The 27,400-nt window shown below is 43.9% G+C and overlaps 2 protein-coding genes across 4 annotated transcripts; both read left to right on the top strand.

Moving 5' to 3' along the window:
- On the top strand, window positions 1-19,843 carry LOC118236547 (metastasis-associated protein MTA2-like). 3 transcript variants are annotated; one of them, XM_035435023.1, is made up of 19 exons: window positions 1-112; window positions 336-468; window positions 2,263-2,330; window positions 5,404-5,497; window positions 7,398-7,515; window positions 13,444-13,507; window positions 13,674-13,791; window positions 14,121-14,223; window positions 14,358-14,457; window positions 14,731-14,919; window positions 15,330-15,404; window positions 15,806-15,864; window positions 16,117-16,217; window positions 16,647-16,786; window positions 16,971-17,199; window positions 17,296-17,385; window positions 17,571-17,689; window positions 18,053-18,195; window positions 18,995-19,843. In XM_035435023.1, the coding sequence occupies exons 2-19, from the start codon at window positions 441-443 to the stop codon at window positions 19,140-19,142; spliced, it is 1,986 nt and encodes a 661-aa protein (XP_035290914.1). In that variant the 5' UTR covers window positions 1-112; window positions 336-440; the 3' UTR covers window positions 19,143-19,843. The 3 variants fall into 3 exon arrangements, with proteins under 3 accessions (XP_035290914.1, XP_035290915.1, XP_035290916.1); XM_035435024.1 differs by having other exon boundaries at window positions 112-179; XM_035435025.1 differs by lacking the exon at window positions 1-112 and adding an exon at window positions 140-158.
- Window positions 19,844-21,000: 1,157 nt separating this feature from the next.
- Window positions 21,001-26,714, top strand: LOC118235875 (solute carrier family 35 member F4). Its single transcript, XM_035433741.1, has 7 exons — window positions 21,001-21,079; window positions 22,072-22,381; window positions 23,338-23,557; window positions 23,954-24,079; window positions 24,451-24,643; window positions 24,978-25,067; window positions 25,823-26,714. Exons 1-7 carry the CDS (start codon window positions 21,001-21,003, stop codon window positions 26,059-26,061), a joined length of 1,257 nt encoding a protein of 418 aa, XP_035289632.1. The 3' UTR covers window positions 26,062-26,714.
- Window positions 26,715-27,400: the final 686 nt, after the last annotated feature.

The raw sequence follows: 27,400 nt of genomic DNA, 5'->3' as shown, positions 1-27,400 counted from the left end.
AGTATCCGAAGATGACGTTGTAGTGTGTGTGCGTATGTATGTGTTGTATGAGAAAGAGGGGCGGGGGAAAGGGGGCTCGTTCGGCGAGTTGGCGTGTGTGCGACGAGTGGAGGTGAGGAAGAGGAGGATGGTGCTGAGAGCAGAGGATGAGAGGAAGAGTGAAGTGATAATCAGACTGGGTAGCGAGGGCGGTGTGCGATTGTATTTTGTGGGTGATCTAAAGAAAGAGGGAGATCTGTTCCAGTTGAAACGTTACGATTACACATTTTAACCCCCAGAAAACACTGGAACAGAAATTTTAAACTTTTCCCCGCCGCGGTTCTGCTTCTGTTCAGGGTGCTCCGGCTTTGTTTCGCCTGGTGGGATACGCAGCAGTTGATCGGCGTTTTTTATGCAAGCGGGGAATCCCTTTGCTGCTGTGTTCATAAGAGAACCAGAGAATGGCGGCTAACATGTATAGAGTTGGAGGTAAGTAAATTGCTTTAATTACTACTTATGCGGCTGGTAATTCTAACATTAGCTAACGTTAACTTTTTTGTCTCGTTTATTCTTCTAAAAGGCTGGACGATGGCTATCTATCAAGCAAGATCAGTTTGCATAAAATCCTGAGTAGGGTTTTACAAACGTTAGCAAGTGCATTTAGCTGGAATTTTTTTGTAAGCTCGCAAAGTTCGTAGGACAGCTAGCTAACTTTTATATTTGAATCACTGAATCAGTATAGTCTAGGCTACATATGTAACGTTCGTCGGACGCCGCTCTTTTTAAACATGTAGCAACATTGTTTACGGCAAAGAATTATCATTTTAAAATATGGCCACAGTAGAAGACGCGCGCACGCTCACACGCTAATTATGAAATTTCCCTAACGTGATATGCTAGAGCACGGTGTAGATGGGTCATTTATTGTTGTACATTGGCCAGATAAAATTGTAACCTTTCTTATTTAGGGCCTGTGGGACCAAACCCGTGGCAAGCTTCAAAACACCTGATACTGTACGTAGCTGTGTTATAGGCTACTGTAAGGAAGTTTATTGTGGACGTAGTTGTCTGCAACGCCTGGCTTTGTCCGCCGCGCACACTCCAAACATGCCTGTGAAGGGGTGCATATGAATCCAGTCGACGTGTGTGGTGTGATGACGTATGTCTTCCATTGATGTTCCATTCATTTCAAATCGCGATCAAACGAGGCAATACCGATTTTGAGAATCTTAAGACACAAGAGCGGTCACTCTAAATGCGCTAGGGTTTAGAAATGACTAGGCTACAGTGTCGGTGTCACATCACACAGCCTCCGCGGTGTTGCTAAACACGTAATACGAACATCATTTCACATTTCTTTGGCAGACTGTTTTTATAAAGTCGTTTACAGGGCAATCGATGGATCGACAATAAAAGCGACAGCATGGACAGAAAACGGCTATTAATCCACTGATTTTAGTGGTCACACAGTATGAGCATTAAGCTCACAGCCTCTTGTTTCACAAATTATTCTCTAAATGAATTTGCTAAAACCATCTGCTTTCTGTTGGGGCAGGGTTTTTATAATCGAAACAACCAGTTTATATAGCTTAATGTTATATTAATTATTATTTTCATCATCCTAAATTTGATACAGGTCAGAGATCCTGTACATTAATTACACCTTTCTGCACGCGCTTGTCATGAGGCTTTTCTCATTAATGATCTGCTGTGGATTAGTGTCCTACTGCTGGATATGGTAACTGTGGGCTTCCTCATTTCAGTGGGTATAAAAACACTATCACATGCTATACAAGTATACATGCTCTGAATTTCTACATGAGGAAAGCCTTTTCAAAATTCTGTTCACTCTAAACAGCTGTTGTTACTGATTGATGCTTTACTCAGTTATATCAGATTTGGTTTTTAAAACTATTAAAACTCACATCCTCATGTGTGTCGGGATACGTTTTGTATCGTGACCACCTTATTGGGGTACACATTGTAACGTAATCCTCTTATCGGGATACGTATTGCATTGTGTACACATAGCGGTAATGTGGACTGTTTCTTGCTGCTCGGTATGTAGCTCTTAGATGTGGGTTCCCATCAGACTTTCTTATGTCAACGTTCTTGGTCACGTGTTTGTAAATATTTGCAGAGAATAATCATTCCCATCAGGGGGGTTGTATGTATGTGTGGAGCATCAGTGTGTCCTCTGTTGTCACTCACTCGGTAGTGCACTGATCCTGTCTTTTTTAAACTTCCTTTTCTCCTCTTCCTGTCCCTCATCTCTCTTTGCAGATTATGTGTACTTTGAGAACTCCTCCAGCAACCCGTACCTGATCCGCCGCATCGAGGAGCTCAGCAAGGTGAGAGAGCTCCCCCCCCCCGGCTACATAATACAATAACAAACATGCTAATAATACATTTTATTTGCAAAGCGCCTTTCATGCGTTGGGTTAAAAGTAATTTCCAACTAAAAGAACAGTAATAACACCAACAATAAGACAAAGGAAAAAGTAATAATATAAAGGAAAAGTAATAATACAAACACGTGTTGTATTTTTGGAGGCTGCTGGGTGTCTCTTCTTGTTAAAGCACTGTCCTTGTGTGTGGATTGGCCCAATGGTCTAGTATGAGATTTGGACTGTGCCGGCGTTGACTGTGGCCAGCAGCCCTGTGGGACATACATGATTTTTTTTTTTCCAGTCGAACGTCCCTTTCTCTGTAAATTCGCTAGTTAGTACACTCAGTATGTACCTTGTGAGCTGACAGTGACCATTCTAGCCAATAAAACGTGAGCTTGACGTTCTTAACTTTAATGCTGATTTTAGATTTAGGTTAATATTAGCCTTCAATCACTCCCTTTCACGGCACTCCAGTGTCACGTGACACAGAGAGCTAACGCCTTAACTAGTGTTACCTGAAGACAAACGTTTATGATCAATTTATTAACGTTACCTAAGTAACTAGCTAAATCGGTAACGTTAGCTAGCGTTATCGAAAGCTAAAACAAAAAATCGTTGACAATGTTTCGTCAGGTGCAGCAACTTTTACTGCTACCACAGAGTGAATTCGTAAGTGAATGCGATGACGAGAGAACTTTCGGTTACACTGACCTATAAATGCTATTCCAAAAGCAAAATTAGACATGTTATACATAGTTAGAAAGTATACTCTCACCTACTGAATAAATGAATTGTCAATCAAGCCAGACTGTACTTAAAAGGGCAACAAAGCCGTAAACAACACGTGTGGTATTACACACAGCTATTTTGGAAGGTACCCAGGCGTCACAAATGCGCGTATATTTCACAAACGGATTGTCCAAGACAATATATGACCACTCAGTCTTAAAAGGGACATCTCTACGCGTAAAACCAATGGTAAGTTTATATATTTATTCAAGATTTAGTCCCAGATATTGACCGTAGAATGACATGGTATCATTTTTGAAAACTTTGTCTCGCTTATTTCGTTATTCAGTGAGCAACGTTTTCACTGCTGTATTGACATATCTTAGGGCTATTGTCATAGAAAACTTTTCAATGTTGTGATGTGAACACACAACACAGCGTTAGATATTGTTAGCTAACGCACATAGATGTCTATAGATATATACGTGTATCTATAAGCTAACGCTGGTCACTCACCAAGACACCTGCCCAGTTCTCCGCTGGTTCTCCTCCTTTGGCGTTTTTAGATGCGGAAGTAAAATTCTATCACAAAAGCCGCGTTTCCACCAAAAGTACCCGGAACTTTTAGTCCCAGGAACTGCTTTTCAAGGAACTAAAAGGTTCCTTCAGCCCATTGTTGTCTGCGTTTCCACCGTGGTCTAAAGTCCCGCGAAGATTAGGCAAATTAGCCCACTTACGTATGAAAAAGCAACGTTGTCGTCGGTCCATCTGTCCTATGATTTCTTCTGTAACCCCATACTACCACCGAAGTAGCCTACGTTATTTTCTAATAACCGGGACAACCCGGAGGGGTTTATTCCACTTATATACAACGGGTTACCAACAATGACTATGTATGGTTACTTTTGTATTTATTGATTTTTATCGATTTAATCACCTGAAATTGAAATATTCTTCCGTGGCCGTTTGGGCATATTTTACCGTTGTCAAGCAGAACTGTCGTTGGTAGTTGGACTTGGACCGTTGTTATGCAACAAATAGGATATAACAGGCCAATAGTCAGATTGTAACTGTTTTATATATCCTCTCAAACACATTCATTATGTTTTTATGCGAACATTCACTTTCATGTCTTGACATCCGAGGCGACAGAATGCATTCATGCAAACGACTCCAGAAGTCACTGTAGTGTATATATAAGTATATATTTTTATGAAAATCTAGTTCCTACATCATTTTCCTACACATTGATTCACTGGGGTCTCCAACCTGCAATATGCTCTTTAAGCGTGAGAGTTTAACTAAGCACGGAGGCAGCGCGAAACACAAGAAATGCCGTGACAAATGTGTGGCAACGAAGAATTCAAGCTCGATTGGCCAGGCATTTATTCTACAACATGCTGCTGGCCATTCAGCTTGGTGCTCCTTACATTTGATTTTGGTGGGTGCTCCTAAATGTTTGCTGGTGCTCCTAACTTTTTGAAGTTGGGAGCACCAGTGCTACCAAGTAAAAAAGTTAATTTCGAGCCCTGTGTTTACCTGATTAGACAGCTGAACAATAAAAACACATGAAAGGGCAACTTCCCCTAATGACAATTGACAATTGATTGTTTTTCCATGCCAGTGAGGGAGAATTCTTTATTCTACAGTGGTGTCAGTGTTCTGTCCTTACTGTGGTAACAGTCGAACAGGACCCAGAAGTCCATGGGATAAAGAGAGTGGCAGGTTTCTGGGGCAGACCTGGTTACATAATGTCACGAGAGTTGAGTGTCATTATGTAAGATCCTGAGACCTAAGGGGGTGCATTGCATCATGGGAAATATGCCCCTCACTCTGAGGTTAAAAATGCTGGCATCAATACAGACCCAAAGCAAGCTGCTGTGATCTGCGATTAGCATCCTCCTGCTGGGTTTATTTCTCATAGCCAAGCAGACTATTACCCGGTTACCTACGGTATATGCAGAGTTATACTGTATGTACACTGTAATCTTTCACAGCGACAGAGCAGGGGAATCGCTTTGCTCATTTGTGCAGTATCAATCACCCAGTATGGATGAATGCCTGCACTTTTTAACCTCATATTCATTGTTTAATTTTAAATCCAACGTGCTGGAGTACAGAGCCAAAAGATCAAAAATTGTGTCATTGCTACATTCTGTGTGGCAAGTTTCTCAAGCTTAAGCAGTCTCTAAGGGCAGCATAACTAAACAAAGCGTGGTGATGACATGTAAAATTCTCTTGGAAACCCAAGATTTCTCTTTTGTGTTCTTGAAGTGATCTCTTCCCCCCCCCCCCCCTCTCTCAGACGGCAAATGGAAATGTAGAAGCCAAAGTTGTGTGTCTGTTCAGGAGGAGAGACATCCCCACTCATCTCAACAGCCTGGCAGACAACAATGCAAGTACGTAGCCTCACTCATCCCCAATTCTGTACGAACCTCCTTTCCATCCCTCTTTCACACACCCACCCACACACACACACACACACACACACATTGCATCTATCTCTCCATTTCACACACTCTCCCACTCTCATCATTTTTTCACACACTTGTCCTCAAGTCTGTGCCAATGCACCTCACAGTCTCTCTGTCTGTTGATGTCGCAGTGGGAGGTGGAGCCCAGTAGAGCTACATAGAGGTTTCAATGACATTTGCTTTGACAATAAAAGAAAAGCATATCTATAGGCACAGAACAACTCTCCTGTTTTGACAAATTCTCTTCACAGTTTCTAAATTAGATCTTTTGGAAGTGTGGGATATTATGCTTGCCAATGTTTTTATTTGTTTGTCTTTTTTTCTTTTTTTTGGGTGGGGGAATTAGACACTGTAACCATCCTCTTGACACGAGCCACCACTTCGCTCTTAGCGTGCAAGAGACAGCTTTGTCTGCACGGTCTACATCTCTATGAACCCCTCCCCCCACTGCCAGGCCCACCTCTTCCTGTACCCCCCCCCCCTTTTGCCCAGTCTGCTTTTTTATCTGTGCCCCCTCCCTCTGAGGCCATGAACAGAACAAAAGAGTCTTTTGATGTGTCCTGGTGTTCTGTGGCACACAGTGGGTTAATTATTCATATCTGTGTGTCTGCTTCTGCTGGTGTACATGCATGTGTGTATGTTTGTGCGTGTGTGCATGCCTGCGTGAGTGTGGGTGTGTGTGCACTCGCACGCACATGTGTGTGTGTGCACGCGCCTGTGTGGGTGTGAGTGTGCACACGTGTGTGTGTGTGTGTGTGTGTGTGTGTGTGTGTGTGTGTGTGTGTGTGGATATGTGTGTTTTCTTGTGGGGGAGCCTCAGAATTAAGAGGTTGTTGTGCATGGAAGAGGCTGGTAGGTGCTGGGGTTGGGTGGCATTAAAAGGATTTAAGTGATAGGGGTGTGGCTTACTCTGTCAAGGTTTCCTGTGGATGGTTACAGGGGCGGAGTCCGACACGGGGGACAGACAGTGCTGATCACTGCTGAACACAGATGCATAAAAATACTGTTCCTCTCACCCAGGCTCAGCTCTCTCAGCGATAGCTGGGACAGCTATGTTTAGCGACCCAGTAATTCAGTAATGCTAATTTGCTGCCTATGGCAACAATGACATCACAGCCCTCTGCATTCTTCATGTAGAAGGGCCGGGTGCCCACATTTCTAATTGCTTTGGTATTAATACCTTTGAGCTGCAAGTGTCTCTGATGTGGCCAGGCATACTTTTTGCATCAAAGTATCAGAAATGGAAAAATAATTACCGCAAAAAGCACTAAATGATGTGGCATGTGAATGCTGACAGATGCAAGTAGCACACATGAACAGAATTTATTTATTTATTTATTTATTTTTGCGGACAGTTCTTCCTCCTTATGTTTTTTTCATATTGCATTCAGATGGGGAAGAGCTGAGAGGGTAGCAGATATCTATCGGATCATACTGGAGAAAGTACCATGCAGAACTCTGCAGTGATCCCATCTCTGGAGCATTTTCTCCTGAAAATTGATGTGTGCTAACTGGAAAAATAATATTGAAACACATACTAATTGGGATGCATTCATGTGCTCCTGAAATTTCCAACTTGTTCTCCACACTCACGTGTGTTCCTTGGAAAAAATGTTAGCATAGGGCCCTGCCATGGTGGGGAATCTAACCTCTGGCCATACGAGAAGATTATTATGTGGTTGGCTGCCCTAGGGGCTGCACTGCACTGTCTTTCTCAGGTCTGTGATGGAGTGTGATGAACTGGCCTATGGTTTAGCTGAAGCCCACAATGGTGACTGTGATGTAGCCCCCTGTGACACTAACGTTTCTCATGTGTTTATTACAGAGGAGTTTGAGGAGGACTCCAAACAGCCGTCGTCTTCGGAGTCACAGAAACACCAGCTGAAGCACAGGGAGCTTTTCCTGTCTCGCCAGTTTGAGTCCCTCCCCGCCACTCACATACGGTAACCCCCCATGCCCTGCCCAACGGGGTGAACGCATACCGTAACTTCTCACGGCACGTGTGCGTACACGGCGACCTCCTGTCTCGCGGACGTGCGATAAACTCGCACATCGCACACACACACGATAACTTGTGATGCGTCGATTGAGATTCTATCTAGCGCATTGGTGTCAGAATCCAGCTTTGGTGGTGTGCTCTGTCTGCTGGTTTTCGGTGTATTTCAGCACAGATGATTAATTTAAGATGGTTATTGGCTTAATAATCCACACTTATTATTCTGAAGGTCTTAACTGGTTGCTGACTGATAGGAAATCATAAATAGCTGCAATCACTGTGGCCCTCCAGGACTGCCGTTTGACACCCATGAACTAGAGTCGATTGAGATGTCAAATGTTTCCTCGTCAGAGTCTCCCAGTTCCAGTGTTTTCAGAGCTTTGTTTCAAATTCACTGTGCAGTCACATAGATGGGTGTTCAGATACTTTGTTATACCTAATGAACTACCAACAAATTGATGGAATAGCATACTAATTTCTGCTACAAGAGGAACATCTGCTTATGCAAATAAACTCTAATATAATTTATTTGCCCTATTTAATGCATGACTTGAATATAATTTAACAGACAGACTTGCATTTTAAAATTGATAAGACTGGTTAATGTTTGTAGCTGTTCAGTACACTCGTATAATCTCACACATCCAACCCTTTTACATTTGGCACATTGAAGTAATCAAAGTTTATTGGATGGCAGTGCTACTATAGAGAAGCAGTTCACACAGTGCTTGCATAATAATGATGGAATATGATTCTTAAAATTAAGAACCTAATTTGAAATTACTTTAAAAATTATTTAAAATTATTTTAGCCCAATGTTTTACACAACCTACGCAATCAGCCAAGTTTTGAGTCAAGATATTCGCGCAGTTAATGAAAATGGATGAATTAAATGGGGAAAATGCAAAAAAAAAACCCATGTATGTATGTGCTCTGCTGATAGTGGTGGTGAAAAGAAAACCAAGTCGTGCTCTCCACTGAGTCAAAGTGAAATAAAAACAATGTTTCTTTTTGGAGAAGGAGTGACCACCGATGAAGTATTATGGGATGTAGCCTACAAAAGGCTGCCATGCCTGGCTTAAGATATACAGCCCAGATAAGAAACTTTGTCTGGAGTCCTGAAGGGTTGGCTAAACTGAAGGCGCTTGAAATGCTTTACTCTTGTCTTGAGCTAAATTGAGTTAAGTTCAGAAATTTAAAGTGCAGTATTGTGTATGAAAGTGCATTTCTTCCGTCTATGTTTAACTCAGAGCCGACATTTTGTGGTTTCTAAAATCTCATGCTGATTTTAATAATACCTTCAGTGCATTTCATCAGTGGTGCCTTCGCTGGGCTTGTTGCTTGTTTTTTTTTTTTTTTTTTTGGTGCGTCTGAACATAGCTGTGGTGCTTCACAATGAAAATGAGGTTTAGACCTTATAGAGTTCACATTTGATTCATTTGGTCCCTAATTTTTTGTGCAGAAAGAACTGTTTGTAACAGCAGTTCAGTTGTAGTAATGACTGTGTTCACTTACCATATTTTTATATTTGTTAATCAGTGTTCTTAGCTTTTTTCATGCAACTAGTTTTTCTTATGGTTGTCCTTGTTTGCTGTAGTTTTACCACAAGCATGCTTACCTTGTTTGTCTTTCAGATACTGAAACCTCAATGTTCCACAACTCGTCACACACTACACAAATAGTAGCTTGACTCAAATGCCACGCTCACAAACCTTCCATACTTCCTCACTTTACAGCCTCAGTCCTGCTTGTAATGATAGCAGTGTGGCTGTTTGCTGAAGATGGATTATTATTACAGTTTATTGTCATTTTTTAAGCCTGAGCCTTAAGGTGAAAGTAGCCTGAGATGCCCCAATGGCTGTTCACTCTTAAAGGAACTCATTTAAGCATATGCTAAATGTTTTCTATTTTTAGAGAGAAAAAAAATTTCCCTTTGTGAAGCAGAATCTAGAACAAGGGGTCTAGTCACAAGACCCAGCCTCCCCAGAAACAGGAAAAGGTGTGGCCTCAAAATTGTGCTGCCCAGGGGCCTTTTTTTTTTTTTTTTTAAAAAAGGAAAACCAATCCAAAGAGTATGTTTACCTTTCCCCAGCATTACAGCCCCCACCGTTTAATAGGTTAAGCCTGTACACATGTGCAAAAAGTGCATACTTAAACAATTCCCCACTGGATATGCACACTCTATGGCTTTTTTAACAGATGTCCAAGAAAAAAGTTCCAAAGAATGAGTAATGCCATTATACTGGATTTAAGGAGGAATCAAATAAATACTGTACTCATGTTCTATGTTCAATATGTACAATATGCGTGGCCTATGCTATGCAGAAATGTAGTTAATGAATAGGATAGTTGCAAACACTGGCCATTCAAAATAGGATTTTCAGAGTAGAATATGCCACTAATTATAAGGGTTACAGTTTGCCACTCAATTAATTGTATTGGTATATCAGGTATTTTGTTATAGTCTGATGCGTTTAATGTGTTTTGCTATTAATACGAGTTCAATTGTTCCTCAATGTTATACTCCTATATACATGTAGGAGAGTTTGCACCTGGTTAAAATGGTTAACACTGCAGCACGTTAGCTGCCCGAAGAAGACCATAGCCATTTAAGTGTCTAAATAAAGAATTTTCTTTTTGGATGTCTATTTTAAGCTGTATTTGTGGTTTCTGTTTCATGTAGACCTGTGTAATAATGAAAAAAATGGCACGCAAGCCAAAAAAGGGAAGAGTATAGTTTCAATATAACTGGCATGTTCTTGCAGGACAGAATCTGTTGACAAAATAAAATAAAGCTGTTGTTCAATGTTAATTACATGTTTGGGTATTTTCTTTCCTGAGAGGGTTGTTGCAAAATAAAGAACAGTTATTGCATAATAGCAAGTTTTGTGACCTTGTTTAACTTGAACCTGAGCAACAAACTCTGTATGTAGAATCTCATAAAAAACACGTTTTCAACGTACAAAAATGCCAAGTTACTCATACATACAAGACATACACCATCTATAACTCATTCATTCACATACAATCATTCACGCAACAGAAACGCTGGGCAGCGAAATACATACATACCAATAGAAATTGGACATATAGACGCCTATTCAATCAATCTTGACTGAGAAAGCCATCCACACATATGTTTGGCCTGTCCATGTACTGCATGCTTATGCACACAGGGCCAAGTGACTTGAAAGAATTGAGGAAATATTGGGTAGCATTGCTTTGGAATACATCTTATTTAATTTTGGTGAGACAAGATAGCCTATATTGTTTCTAGTACCGTAACTTGGCATCATTTTGATATCAATACTTTTAATGGCAGGCCTGGATTTTGGCAGTGTGAATGAATGAGTTATAGACGGTGTATGTCTTGTATGTGTGAGTAACTTGGCATTTTTGTACGTTGAAAACCGTGTTTTTTATGGGATATCATTTCTTTTTGCAAAGCGTTTTATTATGAGAGTGAGAAATGCGAAGTGACCCTGTAAGAAACGTTGTGGATTATGGTTATCGTTGTGTGAATTTGTACAGTCACATGAGCGTGTACCGTTAAGCAGTTTCGGTTTGCTATATATGTAAAACAGTTCAGAAGGGTGCGGTGGCGTAAGCGTAAACACATCAGAAACGCAGGTGAAATATGGCCAGTGTATGTACTCATGGATCTGACAGCCATCCAACTAGCTTTGATTGACAAAAGAATCAACAAGAATTAGTAGAATTAGAACTCCCTAGGTCGCAACTTGTGTACCCTTCTGTCCTGCTCCGTTGTCTGTTATTTCGTGGAGATGCAGTTTTAGTGTTTGTAAGGTTTATAAGGCATTTTGATAGGCTTATCTGCAGGTAGGAATCCTCTTCGCTGTTTTGCTAAGCCAGAACCGGAATACTTGATAGTGGAGAATAGGAGCAGACTCGTATGTCCCAGCAGGCTTTGCATATGAGAAAATAACAACAGTGTGAGATAAATTAGGAGAAATTATGAAATTGTGTAGTTGAAACAATATATTTTTAGCAGAATGGGCATGTAGGGGAAGGTTGACATGATCACAGACTATAGTACGCAGTAAATGAAGTGACCATGAGCGAGCTTAGTTTCCTTATCGAATGGTATATATAACAGTCTGTATAAAACATTAGTCATTAAAATGGAGGGTTAAGTTACGTGTGAAATCAATTGCATTGGTGTGCTTTTCTCATGTTCAGTAGTAGTAGTAGTTATAATTATGAGTGAGTCATGATTTAAAATGTAATGTTTTAATGAGGAGTTGCAGAACGTACATACGTAGTAATTGTGTGTATGTGGCTAGATAGAGAACAGGGCGAGGTAACATGAATGTAGAAACGTGGCGTTTGCTGATAAGAAGGTTTTGTACGGTAGCCAAGTGAAGAAATATAGTTAGTAGAAATGGCACAGTGGTGAACTGGTGTAACTGTTTAATAAAAGGAATACATTTGCCGTCATGAAATGCATATGGGTGGCCGTGAGTGAGTTTTGGTAAAGAAAATATAAAAGCGTAAGAAAACGTTAGTGTAAAAGAGGAAATTATCTGCCCGAGGGTGAGGCGGGATTCAATCCTTCAACCGGAGGTTTACCAGTCTGTGACTTTGTTAGTGCAGCACCATGACATAGCTATGCAATGCGTGAAATATCATTAGCGAACCTGTCCGTAGTTTTAAAGAAGAACAGTAAGCACAGAAGAGCTCCCGTTGAATTCATATGGCTTTGCAATGTTGTAGCCGGTTAATAACTGAAGAACGTGCAGACTGTACGTCATAATGCAGTGTACGTTCGGTGAACAGCGGGTAGATATGGTGAAAAGCAATAATTGAGAAGTAGTAGACAATTATTAGTGAGGGTAAAAGCGGGTTACAGAAACATGTCCCTAGCTGGGCTTGAACCCAGGACGCCGTGTTTCCAAGACTAACCTTGGCCACTAGGCTACAACAGACTGGCTGTTGAAACTGGAAATGTTTCAGAATAAGAAGGTATGGGTATTTTGCATGTGTATGCAAGTTTTTGATTGGGTCGTGTAGGTGAAGATTTGGCTGGTGTCGGTAAAGTGTCCAATGGGGAGACATGTTGTTAGTGGGATAGGCGGCAGGACAAAGAAGAAGAAGAAGAAGAACAATGAAAAGTAGAAGGAGAAAACGCAAAATCCCCTTAGTTTGGGGCTTTATTGTGTGGACATGTGAAGTTGTTTATGAATTCTGTCTGTTGAAATGGGGTGAGAATGTACAGAATTTAATGTTTTTAAGGGCTGAGTGTCTGTGGCTGTTGTGGTTATTTCTGTGGGGAACCCTGAAAAGTGCCAAACTCTCGGTGCTGTATAGGTATGGAGCATGCCCCCGCCAAGGCGTAACTTGGCGGGATGGCATACCTGCCATCCCAATCTACCTAAGCTTAGAAAAAAAACAAAACAGTTCAGAGGATCTTACCTACTCCATTAGGGAAAAATAAACGAATTGTCTATATAGTGTAACACTATATTGAGCTTGCTAAAAATATGTGATCCAAACAGACAGTTGGAAAGGTATGTTTACTACTGCCTGACCAATCAGATTCAGCCCATTGTGTCAACAATTCAGTAAAAACGAATTTTCATTGGGTGGAACCTCTTGATTCCTGCCTCTATCATTCTACAGCCAGAAAACTCCCCTTGTTCGTGTATCTCTATGACAGGAAGACACAATTGTGCAACTACAGAATGCAGGAAGGTTGGTTTTTAGTTTGATTGAATTGCGAATCTCCTTAGAGTCTGAGTGCATTTGGTTGAGTACTGCCCTCATTTTCAGAGCAGAATGGGGCCACAGCGGGGTGCCAGTAGGACTTAACCTCCAGTTTCCTGTGTTTCCTGATCTTGCTTCTTCTTTCCACTAGGGGGAAGTGTAACGTCACGCTCCTAAATGAGACTGACCTGCTCACCAGATACCTGGAGAAAGAGGTGAGACCCTGCTGAAATCGTTTTTGGCATCAGTGTGGCGTGTCTGAAGAACCGGAAGGTTGCTGGTTCTCTTCCCGGATTAGGGCTAAGCACCTAACAGACATGGAGTTAAAAAGTTGTCGTCTGGTTGGATGGATATTTTAGAACCTATTCATGTCTGTTTCAGGACTCCTTCTTCTACTCACTGGTGTTTGATCCGGCCCAGAAGACTCTGCTAGCAGACCAGGGGGAGATCAGGGTTGGATCCAAGTACCAGGCTGAGATTCCGGACAGGCTGGCCGAAGGTGGGTGGGGATGAAGACCCATGTACTCCTGATTGACAGTAGCTTTCACTACATTTTTGTTGTGTATACTATTTTGGTTCAGGCCATAGGTCTTTGTTGTGCACATTGTATGTAATGGTATTAGTAAAATGTTTGTTTTTAGCACTGAATGTATACTTATTGTATTGTTATATACTATGCCACTTACTGTGACATGTGAAGTTGAATGCTTATGTTAGCAATGTTTTTGGCCTGATGCATTATCAGTGATATCTTGCTCGCTATTCTGTGGGGATGGATAAATAACTATAAGCCCCATGGAGTTCATCCCCTTTAATGGTTGCGTGTAGGGGATTTGGATGGCCGTGTGCAGGAGAAGCTGGAGACCAAGGTGTGGGACCCAGACAACCAGTTAAAGGACTCACAAATTGACCAGTTCCTAGTGGTGGCACGGTGAGTGGAGTATCTGTGCTCTGCCTGCTGTAAAAGTGAAACGGTGCTTTAGGCGTTTTAAACTCCAGTTGAAACTGCTGTTTTGTGGCTGTGTGGAGGTCCTGAGAGTGGACTCTGTGTTGTTTTTCCTCCAGTGCCGTCGGGACGTTCGCTCGCGCGCTCGACTGCAGCAGCTCCATCCGCCAGCCGAGTCTCCATATGAGCGCTGCTGCCGCCTCCAGAGACGTAACACTGGTGAGACACTGCTGAGGTTAACGTTACTGCTGACACTGATACTAACGCTACTAATGACATTGAAGCTACTCCTACTGCTAATGCTAACGTTACTGCTGACACTGATACTAACGCTACTAGTAACAATGATGCTACTGCTAATGCTAACGTTACTGCTGATGCTAATACTCCCGCTACTGTACGTTACTGTGGACAGTTAATGCTGCTGCTTTTGTGAGATTCTGCTGCTACTTCGGCTGTCCCTGACTCCACTCCACATTTCTGCCCCGGCAGTTCCACGCCATGGACACACTGCAGCGGAGCGGGTATGACCTGGCACAGGCTATGTGCGCGCTGGCACCCCAGGGGGGGCCAGTGCTGTGCCGGGATGAGATGGAGGAGTGGGGAGCGTCGGAGGCCATGCTGTTTGAGGAGGCGCTGGAGAAGTACGGCAAGGACTTCACCGACATCCGGCAGGACTTTGTGAGTCACCAAAACTCCAGTATTTCAACCTTTCCATTCCTGCAAGGCAGTTCTTCCCAAGCTGTGGCTCAGATCCACTCGTCCCTAAGGGGGTTCTGTGGGCTACTGGCTAATGGGGTACTGTGAACTACTGGCTAATGGGGTACTGTGGATTAGTGGTTAAGGGGATACTGCAGTTAAGTGGTAGTGTGGAATCGTGGTTAAAGGTTTACTGTGCAGTAGTGGCTAAATGGTTGAGGGAAAGTGGTTAAGGGTGTACGGGATGGTGTTGTGGAAGCAAGGGTCAAATACCAGTGAGGGGTGTTGTTTTTGTACCCTCATCCATGGGGAAGGATGAAACAGCAGTAATATGCGAGGGGTGGTGAGCAGTATGGTGCAGTTCTGAGTGACCCTCTTTCCCCCCCTCTTAGCTGCCCTGGAAGTCTCTGGCCAGCATTGTGCAGTTCTACTACATGTGGAAGACCACGGACCGCTACATCCAACAGGTTGTGCGCGCAATCACCTGGCATGGGGCAGATCAGGGGGTCCAGTACAGTCGCCCACCAGACACCCGAGTCTCCTCTCTGCTACTGCTCTGCTGGTCATATTTGCTCTTCTCATTTCCTGTTTTTAAAGTCATGCTCCTACCACTTCTATAAATACCCTTGTATGTAGACATTGCTGAATGAGTAGTATACCACCTAGTGGCTGGGGTTCAGTCAACATTTGTGCACATTGCCAATGCCACTGTGGCCAAACAGTGTTTGTGCAGAAAATAGTCAGATTAGGCAGAGTTTGAAAAATGGTGATTGAATCCAGGTCAGAGTGTAATAATATGCCTCATTCAAGTGCAGGGTGATTACAGAGTTTTAATTCCAGTTTTGCTTTGTCATTTTTTTCTCTTCAGAAACGTCTCAAGGCCGCGGAAGCAGATAGCAAACTGAAGCAGGTTTACATCCCTACCTAGTAAGCACCTTCTGTATTGGGTACTCCTGTCTCCTGCCTATCAGCGGACTTACCGGGAACATCAAATAATCACATGATGCGCTTCAAAGAGAAAGGATCTGTGCTTTCCCCCCTCATACCAGAACAGATTCAGCTCCTTCTGTAGTTTTTCTTAGTCATAGGTCCATATCACTATTCAGTACATTTCCGTTTTATTCCAGAATCTTTACACTGTGTAATTTGTTTTACTACTTCCCTGCTTTCCCCCACCAGCACCAAACCCAACCCCAACCAGATCATGGCGCCGGGCACCAAACCTGGCATGAACGGGTCGGCAGGGTTCCAGAAGATCCTGAGCTGCGAGAGCTGTTTCAGTGAGTGCGCCTCCGTCACCAGCGCCGAAAACAAGTCGCGCGTTAGCCAATTAGACTCCAGCTTCCGATGGGCAAACCTGGCAACGGTCCTCCATTTTTATTTGTCACCTGCACTGATCACATTTTACATGTTATCCGTTGACTTTTGACCTGATTACCAGCTGTCTCTAAAACATTGTACATAGGGTAACCTTACCCTATTTTCACATTGAAATGTTTAGGAAAATCATATCTGAATCAAGTTTACCAAATCATATCTGAATCAAGTTTACCAAATCATATCTGAATCAAGTTTATCAAATCATATCTGAATCAAGGGTACCAAATCATTACCAACCACATGTTACTGGTCTCTCCTCCCATCAGCACACCTACTATCAGTGTTTAATTTGTGCCAGCCCAGTATCATTGGTGTCCTCTCTCTTGCAGCTGCACAGTCTCCACAGTGGTATGCCTGGGGGCCTCCCAGCATGCAGTGCAGACTGTGCGCGTCGTGCTGGATCTACTGGAAGAAGTATGGAGGACTGAAGACCCCCACACAGCTAGAGGGCGGCGCACGACCCAGCACGGTACCTCTAACAGCACAGCCCGAACCCTTTCTGTCTCCTGTACCTCATGTAAATCACAATGCTGATCAATTCACAGAATCTTGATGCGAAATTTCATGTAAGTGGTTCAGCTTTAAAATCACAAGAGTGTATGATTGACAGATGTCTCTCAGGTTGTCATAACTGTGACCCTTTTCTCCCGCAGGAGGCGGCGCCCAGAGGTCACATGACTCGGACGGAGGCGCAGGGCATGCCCCCGTACGCCATCAGCGCCGGCCGGGCCAAGCTGCTGGCCAAGAACCGGCAGACCTTCATCCTGCAGACGACCAAGCTGAGCCGCGTGGCGCGCCGCGTGTGCCACGACGTCCTGCAGCCGCGCCGCGCCGCCCGCCGCCCTTACGTCCCCATCAACTCCACCGCCGTCAAAGCCGAGTGTAAGGAGCGCTGCGCCCTCTGCTGGCCTGGCTGTCTGTGTGACCGTTCTGCACATGTTCTGTCTCTCACTCTGTTCCCCTCTGTCTCTCCTCCAGGTATGATCAGACTCTCTAAGTCCTCGAAGGCTCCTGTGAAGGCCAGGGCCTCGCCCCGGGCAGACCTGGCCACCATAGTGAAAGAGCTGGGTGAGAGAGCACAGGCATGCTCGTGTGCCGGTCCTTGTGTGCGTTTGTGCGCCTGTGCGTTTGTGAACGTTAGTGCCACAGCCCTGGTGGTATGTCTCCATACAAGTCAAAGCATTGTGGGATGTGTGAAATGCGATGATGCCTGCTTTCTGGTGTTAATTGGTGGATCCTCTTTGTTTCTACAGCATTGCAGGCTCCGCTACGGCTCAAGGCTCCTAGCAGCACGACAACTGCCATGAGCGGTAACCAAGGCAACCAGCCTCGTGGTGCCTCAAACCTGCTGGGCAAGAGGCCCTTCGAAAGTGTGAGTGTGACTCTCTCGCCCTCTCTGTCTCTCTCTCCCTGTCTCCCTCTCTCCTTCCCTCCCTCCCCCCTCTCAGCACCACACTGGTGAGATGTGACTAATGCTAGCATTATAAGTGAAACTGATACTAGCACTAATGCTACTGCTATTGTGAGAGTCTGCTGCTGCTGTGATTCTCTCTCTCTCACATGCACGCACACACACACAGATACACACACTCATACTCTCACTCTCTCTGTGGTTTGACTGCCCTGTTGTGGGACTTCCTTGGTCTCTGGGGAGCTGCTAGCCTCATTCCTAATTTAAAATACATTTTCCTTGCACAGGCTGCAAACCAAAACTCCTTTTTATCATTGGCTGCAGGTGGGAGGTGCCGAGCTGTCCACCAATGGGAGACCATTTACCTCAGGCATGCGGACAACCTCACAATCTCTAGTCAAGAGGCAGAAGGTGAACCAAGGAGACTCCCCAACCCCAGTGGTGTTTGTGGCGACTAAATATACCAGGTAAAACCAGTCTCTATCTGAACACTATCAGGTAAACCTCTGCAAACATTCCACCTGGTATAGCTCTCCAAACATCTGTTCTCATCTGGAGGTTGTGGACCAAAGGACATGTTAATTTTCTTCTTTACCATCGATCACTTTATATCTGTATTACAGTATCACAGAACATAAAAATGCTATCCCTAATTGTATTTTTCCATTAAAAATGCCTGTGAGTGTGTGTGCGTGTATGCATGCATGTGTGTGGTGTGTACATTTAACGGGTGTGCTTTGTGTGGTGTGTTTTGGCTGCGTGTGAGTGTATGTGTTTGGGTGGGTGTGTTTGTGTGAGGAGATGGTCTTATTTAATGTCAGCTCTATGTGTATTTGGTGTGTTTCAGTAGCGTGTAACTGTGTTTGGCCTGTAATTTACGGCCTGCTGTGTGTGCTGCGTAATTTCCTGCCTACTGTGTGTGTTTGCTGGATGTGTTCTCTGGGCTGTATGTATGATGTGTAATGTGGGGTCTCTGTGTGTATATGGTGTTTCAGTAGTATGTAACTCTGTGTGATGTGTAGTTTCCTGCCTGCTGTGTGTGTTTGCTGGATGTGTTTCGGGGGTGTATGTGTGTGTTTTCGGGGCTGTGTGTGTAAAGTGTAATGTGGGGTCTGTGTGTGTATATGGTGTTCTAGTAGTGTGTAACTGTGTGTGATGCGTAGTTTCCTGCCTGCTGTGTGTGTTTGCTGGATGTGTTTCGGGGGTGTATGTGTGTGTTTTCAGGGTTGTGTGTGTGAAGTGTAATGTGGGGTCTCTTTGTTTCAGAGCCCTGAGGAAGGCTCTGACCCAGACTGAGATGAGGCGTGCTGCCAGGAAACCCCACTTCCCCCTCAAGGTCAAGGTCCTCCCCCCTCCCCCTCCTGCCCCCATCCTGCCGCCCCTCAGCAGTGAGCCTATTGTGCTGGAGGACTGAGGACTGGGGGGCAGGGAGGGGGGGTCTCTGCAGTGCAGTGTCCTTCACTTTCACCTTTCAGTTTATAATTCAGTTACATCCCAGGAACACACATTCCTCAGCCACATCCCCCCCCCCCACCCCCCCCTCACACACACACTCGCAGTAGGGTATGTGTGCGTGTGTGTGTGGTGTGTGCGTGCATTCGCCTGTGTGTGTCTGTGTGTGCGTGTGTATGTGTGGTGTGTATGCATGCATTCGCCTGTGTGTGTGTGTGTGCGTGTGCGTCTGTGTGCGTGTCTGTGTGTCTGTGTGTGCGTGTATGACACTTTTTCTATTGTTTTTTTTGGGGGAGGTGGGGTGAATGGGCGATGGTGTGTTGGATTATGCTCTGCTGTTACTGCCCACCTCCACCATGCGTCAGCACACAGGTCATGTGGTCAAAAGTACAGCTGTGTGTGTCTGTTTCTCTGTAACACCCTCACCTCCTTTTCCTTAATCATGTACAATGCATTGCTCTCCCCCCCCCCCCAACACATCCAATCAGGTTATGAGCATAACACACAACGTCTTCACATTAACTTAAAATCTTAAAAGTAATATTTTTGTACAAAAAGCTTGTAATTTGTTCTCAACATGGAAAGGGTTAATATGCTCTCCGTGGCTGGGGTTTTGGGTAAGGGTTTGGAGGAATGGGATCTAAATTTTGTACATTTAAAAATGGAGAAAAAAAATCTGTGATTGTCTTTTGTTTTTTTTGTTTGTTTGTTTTTTTACAGTTCTTTCGTAATAATGTACCTTGAGATGAAAAAAGGAATAAAACATTTTTTTCATCAATCTGTCTTGTGTTTTTGTCATTCTGGTAAGGGCATTTTGTCTGTACCCTTGAGTAATTAAGGTTGAATGATTGGTACAGTTTAATCTGTGCTGTTTATAACTAGTCAATAAATTAAAATGGGTTTTCAGTTCAGAAAATACAGTTCAGTCTAAGTATTTGGACAGTGACAGTTTTTGTGTTTTGGCTCCCTACTCCAATGCACTGGATTTGAATTGAAACTATGAATATGCGGTTAAAGTGCAGTCAGCTGTAAGTTAATGGTTTTTTTTTACATCCTCATCCAGTGATCCATGTGAGAATTGCTGCCCTTTTTTGTACATACTACTCCAACCTGTGCTGGAGTACAGAGCCAAGACAGCAAAAATTGTGTCACTGTCCAAATGCTTACACTGAATAGACTTCACCGAATATGATAACACGCATCCCCAGACGGAACCAGGTTGTTACTTTAAAAGCAAATCAATGCAAGAAGTAATGATGCATTTCCGATGGGTTTTCCTTATGTGACTGATGTCATTTCACTTCCGATTAGATGCATCTGTTCTCTACATTTTTAGACTCTTTCAATTGCTGCCAATTAAAGGCACTGTTGAATTGCTGCATCTCTCATTGCTTCTGGGGCGATTTAACCAGCTTTGAAGTGATCCCGAAATTTGCATGCATTATATTGTGATTGTGCAGATGAAAAGAGGCTATAGATCTGTAAACCTCCTTGGTGTAGATCAAAGGGCTCGTAAATGTACGTCCTGTGTATAAATTTGTTCGGGCCCGTATGCTCTGTGTTTGTGAGGGCATGTGTGTGTGCTTTGTTTACTGGTTATGATGAGTGGTTCGGGAGGATTGTAGATGCTGAGATTGAGATTGCCCGTGGTGCAATGGTAATTACGGAGCCAGATGATTGGCTGATCTCCTTAGTTTAAGTATATTAATCCACCTGCCTGCTACACCCTGTCCTGCCCCCTCAGAGGCTTACACTCCTCACATTGGGGGTCCTGAGTACAGCAGGACTATCAGCGCAGAGGAATACAGAGAAGGACAGCCATGAACAAGCTAACGGCCAAAGTGTCTCCTTCCCCCGCTGCTGTTGCTCCTGTTGCCCTCTCGCCTCCTGCCCCTCCAGGTAAGACGCATCGCCTGGTTCAGTCTCTCATTGTGATGTCATAGATTTCTTGTTGATGACATCACAGAAATCACCTGACACAACCAGAACAGGAATCAGTGTCAGTGCTTCCTGTAATTCATGTTTTTTTGTTCAGTGCTTGGAAATCTATTCATCGAAGGTTGGATATGAATCAACCAACATTTGATTAGGGATTATTAGAGATGATACACCATGCAATTTTATTTTGGGAGAACAAGTACTTTCAAATGAGTGGTATATCCAGTTAAAGCACTGTGCTGAGGGATGTGCCATATGGCCTGAATGCTGGCTGCTCCAGTACCAGCTGTGGCAGGGGTGTCATGGAGCGACACACGATTGGCCGAAATATTTGCCAGGATGTTCCTCTCCTCAGTGTGTGGTCACTGCACAAGCAGATTGCATAGTGGAAAAGAAGCGAAAAGGTGACTTCATGCATTTCAGAGAATGTACATGCATGTGTGCACCTTCCAGAATGGAGGTGTTCACAGCAAAGGGACGGGCAATTATGATCGGTCACTGGAAAAAGAATGGGAGGGAAATCATTTGATGATTGTAAAATGTCCAATGATATCAATAAGTTTTCAGTTGGAACATTGAAACCTGGCTCATATTTTAGTTTTTTTCCCAATGCTTTTCTTAAACCGAATTTTTGTCAGACCTGTCCTTTTGGTAGCCTGTTTCTCCATGAATACGTTGGTCAAGGGTGTTTGGGCTAACCTCAGAATTATGTCAGTTATACTGTATTTTTGACAGGACTTTATTGGTTCATCTCTTATTGGGTGCCTCCTGCTTTCTGTGTATCCTTGTTATGAACCCAGTGCAGGCTTCATGTCTTAACTTGCACTCACAGAGCATACTGCAGAGGTTCATGGAAGGAGAGAAGCCTGATGAACTGGATACCCAGTGTGTTGTGTGAGCGACCTCTAAACTATGACCTTTCCCTGATCCTGACCCCCACCCGCCCCTTGTAGATGACGCAGCAGGGGAGGAAGCGACCATGTCCGAAATGGCAGGGTCTGAGGGGGACAGTGCGACAGGGTGCTGTGATCGCTGCCCATTGGTTGGCATCAGGCGGGTGGCATGGGGGGTGGTGCTGGGGGGTGCCGTTGCATTGGCCTGGACTGCCAGCACACACAGCGCCAAGCTGGTCCTCCTCAAACTCCACGCCCCCTTCTTCATCACCTGGTTCTGCAGCACCTGGAACCTTCTTGTCTTCCCCTTGTACTACCTGGGACATCTAATCGGATCGGACCAGAGGCAGAGGCCAGTGACTCGCTTCAGGTGGGTAAATTCAACTGTGAAAATTTAGAAATCCTCAAAACGTTTATTTTTTTGTATCTAGTTGTTAGAGTTTTGGGTAGAGGTTATCCAGGTCTCCCAATTTTTTTGAAAGAATCAGATTTGATATACACATGAAATGCAAGTTCATATTTGTATTAATGTGTTTATGATTTTTTAAAACTTTTGTGACCATTTATAAATGTTCCTCACTCAACAAATATATTTAGCTAAGATGGTGTTGCTAGTATATGTCACATTCACATTGATTCTTCAATGGAACATGATACCAAGGTGGATTATTTGAGCTGAAAAATAATGTATTCAGAGATGACAATGGCCATTTTCAGAACATTAAAAACAGTTGTTTTAGTTTACCGAGTTACCTGCTGATTGCAGTTTTTGCAGACGAAGAGTTTAACAATCATGTGGCAGATTATAGTCTTCACATACTACAGTATAAACACACTCAAACTCAATATAAGCTGCTTTGGGTGTCTAATCTTCTCAGATTCACTTTAAGATAAACAAGCGTTTGCACTTCAGGATTGGCACGTAAGCTGGTGCTATTAAATTGGCTTACCAACTGCGGTATATCTTTGGTCTAAGATATACCATGCACTTGTTTCCCCACTTACTGCAATTGAACTTGCTACCCTGTCTGAACCCAGTAGCTTTTCAGTATTATTAGGCCAATTGTCATGTTTGTTAAATATGATTGGCAGGAATGTGCAAACAGCACACTTCATTCTGTCACTTATTACTTTGCTGTTAGTGGCTTTTGTTGTTACTGCAGCTCTCGTAAATCCATCAATGTGTATTTGAATATACTTTATGCTGTAAGTACGCCTGGATGAATAAACTGATGCAATGTAATGTGACGTGCTGTGGTCTCTCACCCCCTGGCACCCCCACCCCCTCGCATTTGGGGTCTGATAGTTTTCCTTAAACTCTTGCAGGGAGTGCGGCGAGGCCCTGGGAGGAGGGGCGGTGCCCTTGCGGGCGCTCCTGCGAAGCTCCGCCCCCTTCTCCGTGCTGTGGAGCCTCTCCGGCTACCTGTACCTGCTGGCGCTGACCCGTATCTCAGCCAGCGACGCCAGCACCGTCCTGTGCTGCAGCCAGGCCTTCACCTTCCTGCTGTCCTGGATTGGCCTGCGTGACCGCTTCATGGGCGTCAGGGTGAGCTCTGCCCCCACCTCGCTTCGCCCTGCACCCTGCTCCTCGCCCAGCCACGCCCAGCACCCCACACTGCACCCCGCCCCGCGCCCCTGTCTCGCCTCATGTGGGCTGGTCGATGGCTGGATGGTGGGTGTGTCCAGATTATTGTGCGGTGGTCATATTTGAAAGAGTACCTTAAAATCCTTTTTTTTCCCTCAAGTAGAAAATATTTGATTTTTATTTACAGTTGAAATGATCCTTCTCTATTGGCAAATCTTGAAAAGAGTCAAACTGTCTCATTTCATAGGCAATCTTTTTGTCCTATTTAGCAAAAAAGTAACAGAAATAAGATTTTAAGTCTAAATATAAGACCAAAATACTTGTTAAGATTGACTTTTTTTGTGTTGTCTATTGCAGATAGTGGGAGCCATCCTCTCCATCACTGGAATTGTCATGATGGCCTATGCTGATGGTTTCCACAGTGACTCCATCACTGGGGTGGCACTTGGGGTGGGCTCTGCTTCCACCTCCGCCCTGTACAAGGTCAGCACCAGCTCTGTTCTCCCATGACCCTCAATTTCTTCGCTTCCCTCCAGCTCTCTCTGCTTCCTGACTCAGTCAACTCCTAGCTCTGAGTGATGTAATGCCCAAACCCTTTGCTTAAACAAAAAAACACTTTGTGCTGCCATACTGTATTGAGTGTCTGTCCATTGTCCATGTGTGTGCATATGTGTGTGTGTGCGTGTGCATGCATGTGTGTGTGTATACATGCGTGTATGTGTGTCTGTGTGCATATGTGTGTGTGTGTACATGCGTGTATGTGTGTGTGTGTGCGTGTGTGTTTATGCATGTGTTTGTGTGTGTGCGTGCGTGCATGCATGTGTGGTGTGTGTGTGTGTGTGTGTGCTCTCCAGGTGCTGCTGAAGCGGAGGGTGGGGGAAGTTGGTGCGGGCGTAGCCAGTGTGCTGCTGTCCTGCGTGGGCCTGTGCAGCTGCGCTCTGCACTCCTGGATGTGTGTGCTGCTCTACCTCACCCACGTGGAGTACTGGCCCTTCTCCCAGCGCATGCCCTGGGACATGCTGTGTGGCCTGGCTGCGCTGCTACTTGGTGGGATGGCCTCTAGGGGGAGCCCTTTCACAATTGCTCAGCCACACATGCTCTCCTTCACAAAACTCTTGCTCCCCACATCGTACTTACCCTTACTCTCAGTCACACCTTTTACTAAGTAATGCCAACTGTTCATTGCATGAGTTCTGTAATGTACTTTATAACAGTCAGTTACTGCCTCAGATCCATGAGAAATGTTTTCTAACAGTAATCAAATAATCAATAATAGCTTTTCCAGTTTTTATCCCACAAGCTTTACTCACCTGTGTTATGTGTATACTCTTTAATAATAATAACTTATAATAACTTTAATAATTCTCTCCACTCTTTCCAGCTTTCAATGTATTGGTGAATTTGGGGGGAGTTCTCACGTACCCCACATTCATCTCCTTGGGGGTCCTGCTGAGTGTCCCAGCAAGCACCGGTAACCACTGACACACCGTCATTCTGTTTCTTACAGCCTGCTTGCCAGTGATGAAATTCACTGGGTTATAGCATTACTGACTCAAGTTTTACATTTGCAATAATCTTGCAATCTAGTCATGCTTGCAGCAATCCTGTTCCCGCTTGTTCATGTGTAATTTTTACCTGGAAGCTGTATGATTGTGTAAGGGCTCCTTGCTCCTGTGTAATTGTACATGTAAGCTCTATGTATTGTGTAAGGGCATTCTTACACCAGACTGTGCTGCAGGAAATACAGCAAACACTCAATGTAATTACCCACAGTTACTAGTGTAAATGTGTATGTACTCAGTTTATCCCTATGTGTAAATTCCATGTAAGCATTACATGAATCTCAGTATCTGAGTATGTCATGCTGAATGATAAGTTGCTTACAAAAGATGTACTGTAAGGAATATGTATAAATGACAAGGTCTTAATCCCTCCAGCAATAGTGAAAATATAAGCATTACAAAAATATAAAGAATACAAGAGCTATAAAGCCACTGGAGTTATATGGAAGTAATCTAGTAGGCATAATTGATAGTATTTATTTTACAGTGCTGTTGTATTTCATTTGAGGGTAAATTGATTTTTTCAAACAGACCACACATGGCAAGTTAACATAATTGCTAGTATTCCAGCTGAGCTGTGTAGTATAGTCTAAACACCATATACATTCCAGACTGCTCAGGAATATTAATTGGCTAGTTTCTAACCCCATTGCACCCTGTGTAGCTGCAGATTTGTACCTGACTGGAGCTTCCCAGCTCAGCCAGGTGAGGCTGGCTGCTGCGGGAATCATTGGGACTGGCTACCTTCTCCTGCTGCTTCCAGAGCATTGGGATGATAGTGCCCTCAGGTGGCTGGGAGGACTATGGCATGGCGGGTGGCAGAAGGACAGAATGGCTGGAGAGGAGATCGGCATCGAGGGTTCAACTGGTGCCCGACCAAAGCCCAAACCAGCACTGGCCTGACATGACAGAAAGTAGTAGAAATGAAGAGGGTGAATGAGAAATGTGCTCTCTCAGGCTCAGCATGTTCCCATAATTTCACACACGCATGAGTGTGTGTAACTGTTAACCCTTGTATTGTTCATTTGTGCCAGCGAGTCCAGCACTGGTTATAGCAGTCCCCAGGGATGAAAAGTGTGAATCAAATGAGTATCCCATACCACGTTGTGCAACAGCGACTCCTCTGGTCAGCGTGGTGCCTGCAGTCTGCCTGCGCTAGCTGTGCATAATGGCGGCCATGTCTGCGCAGCCCAGCTGGCTGCCCAGACCGCAAGCACTAGTCCGGAGTCGCTAAAATTGACCGAAGATGTTGGACGGGATCACAAATATGAGAGAAAATTCCAAACTGCAGAGAAATTTTTTTTTGAGAAACCCTTGCGGAAAAAAAGAGGCACATGCTTTCCATACACACCTGAGTAAACGACAGCTGTCACTGAAATGCGCATTATTGAAAACACAGTAGGCCTACATAAAATGCTTTTTAATCCATCCAGTACATGAAAATATTAAATTACCAATATTATAGCACAAGATAGGTTTCTGAGTATGTACTGTATGGTTTGCATGGTCCTGCTGAACCACACATGGAAGGCAAACACCGGTTGACCCACTACTTTTATGTCTGTGATCTGTGAAAGGTGTTATTTATGAATAAACTGTTTTCGAATGGTCATGTTAAAACCTTTGTGAAAGTTCCTTTAATAGTCCTCATTAAAGAGTTAAATCATGTATCAGGAACTGGAAAATACAGGATACATGGGATCCAAAAAGACAGATTTTTATGGTATGAAATGCACCTTGTGGGTTTATTCATTATTTTTAAAAAGACTTTGAAGCAGGTGTTCGGGCTTGACCCTGTGAATGTGAGTGAAAACTCACCAACCCCATATTGTTATGACAGAGATGTGACCAAGAACAATACTATGGCAATTGATGTATGTTTTTTGTTCTGTCATATTCCACTGGAAACTCCTGTTGATAAGAAACAGAGAGGACATAAAGAGGAAAGCAGGATCTGAGTATGTTGTGAGTCTATAGAATACATGGGAGAGCTACCAGTACCTGTTGGCAATAACTCATTGATTAAGAATTTGGTGTCCATGAAAAAATTATTTGAAAAAATGAAAAAAGCATTTGCGTTCAGTGTCAGGAGTCAGGCAGAAGAGCCCCAGCCATTGTTTCACATGGCTAGAACTCCCCAGTTTCGCCATCCCTAAGCTTACTCCCTCTTCCGCTAGAGTTTGATAAAATGAATTTACTTGGTACGTGTATTTTCCCTCCGGGGCAGTAGGGGGTAGTAAAA

This window comes from Anguilla anguilla, chromosome 9, assembly GCF_013347855.1.
Source record: "Anguilla anguilla isolate fAngAng1 chromosome 9, fAngAng1.pri, whole genome shotgun sequence".
Classification (NCBI taxonomy): Eukaryota; Metazoa; Chordata; class Actinopteri; order Anguilliformes; family Anguillidae; genus Anguilla; species Anguilla anguilla.
Note: the sequence above shows the minus strand (reverse complement) of the source record. Positions and strands in the feature narration are given on the sequence as shown.

Coding starts and splice junctions, on each gene's coding strand:
- LOC118235875 (XM_035433741.1), top strand. CDS start 21,001: ATGAACAAGCTAACGGCCAAAGTGTCTCCTTCCCCCGCTGCTGTTGCT. Junction 24,644..24,977: donor CCTGGCTGCGCTGCTACTTG/GTGGGATGGCCT, acceptor CACTCTTTCCAG/CTTTCAATGTATTGGTGAAT. Junction 25,068..25,822: donor GAGTGTCCCAGCAAGCACCG/GTAACCACTGAC, acceptor CACCCTGTGTAG/CTGCAGATTTGTACCTGACT.
- LOC118236547 (XM_035435023.1), top strand. CDS start 441: ATGGCGGCTAACATGTATAGAGTTGGAG. Junction 14,224..14,357: donor CAGTTCCTAGTGGTGGCACG/GTGAGTGGAGTA, acceptor TTTTTCCTCCAG/TGCCGTCGGGACGTTCGCTC. Junction 17,386..17,570: donor CACCATAGTGAAAGAGCTGG/GTGAGAGAGCAC, acceptor TTGTTTCTACAG/CATTGCAGGCTCCGCTACGG.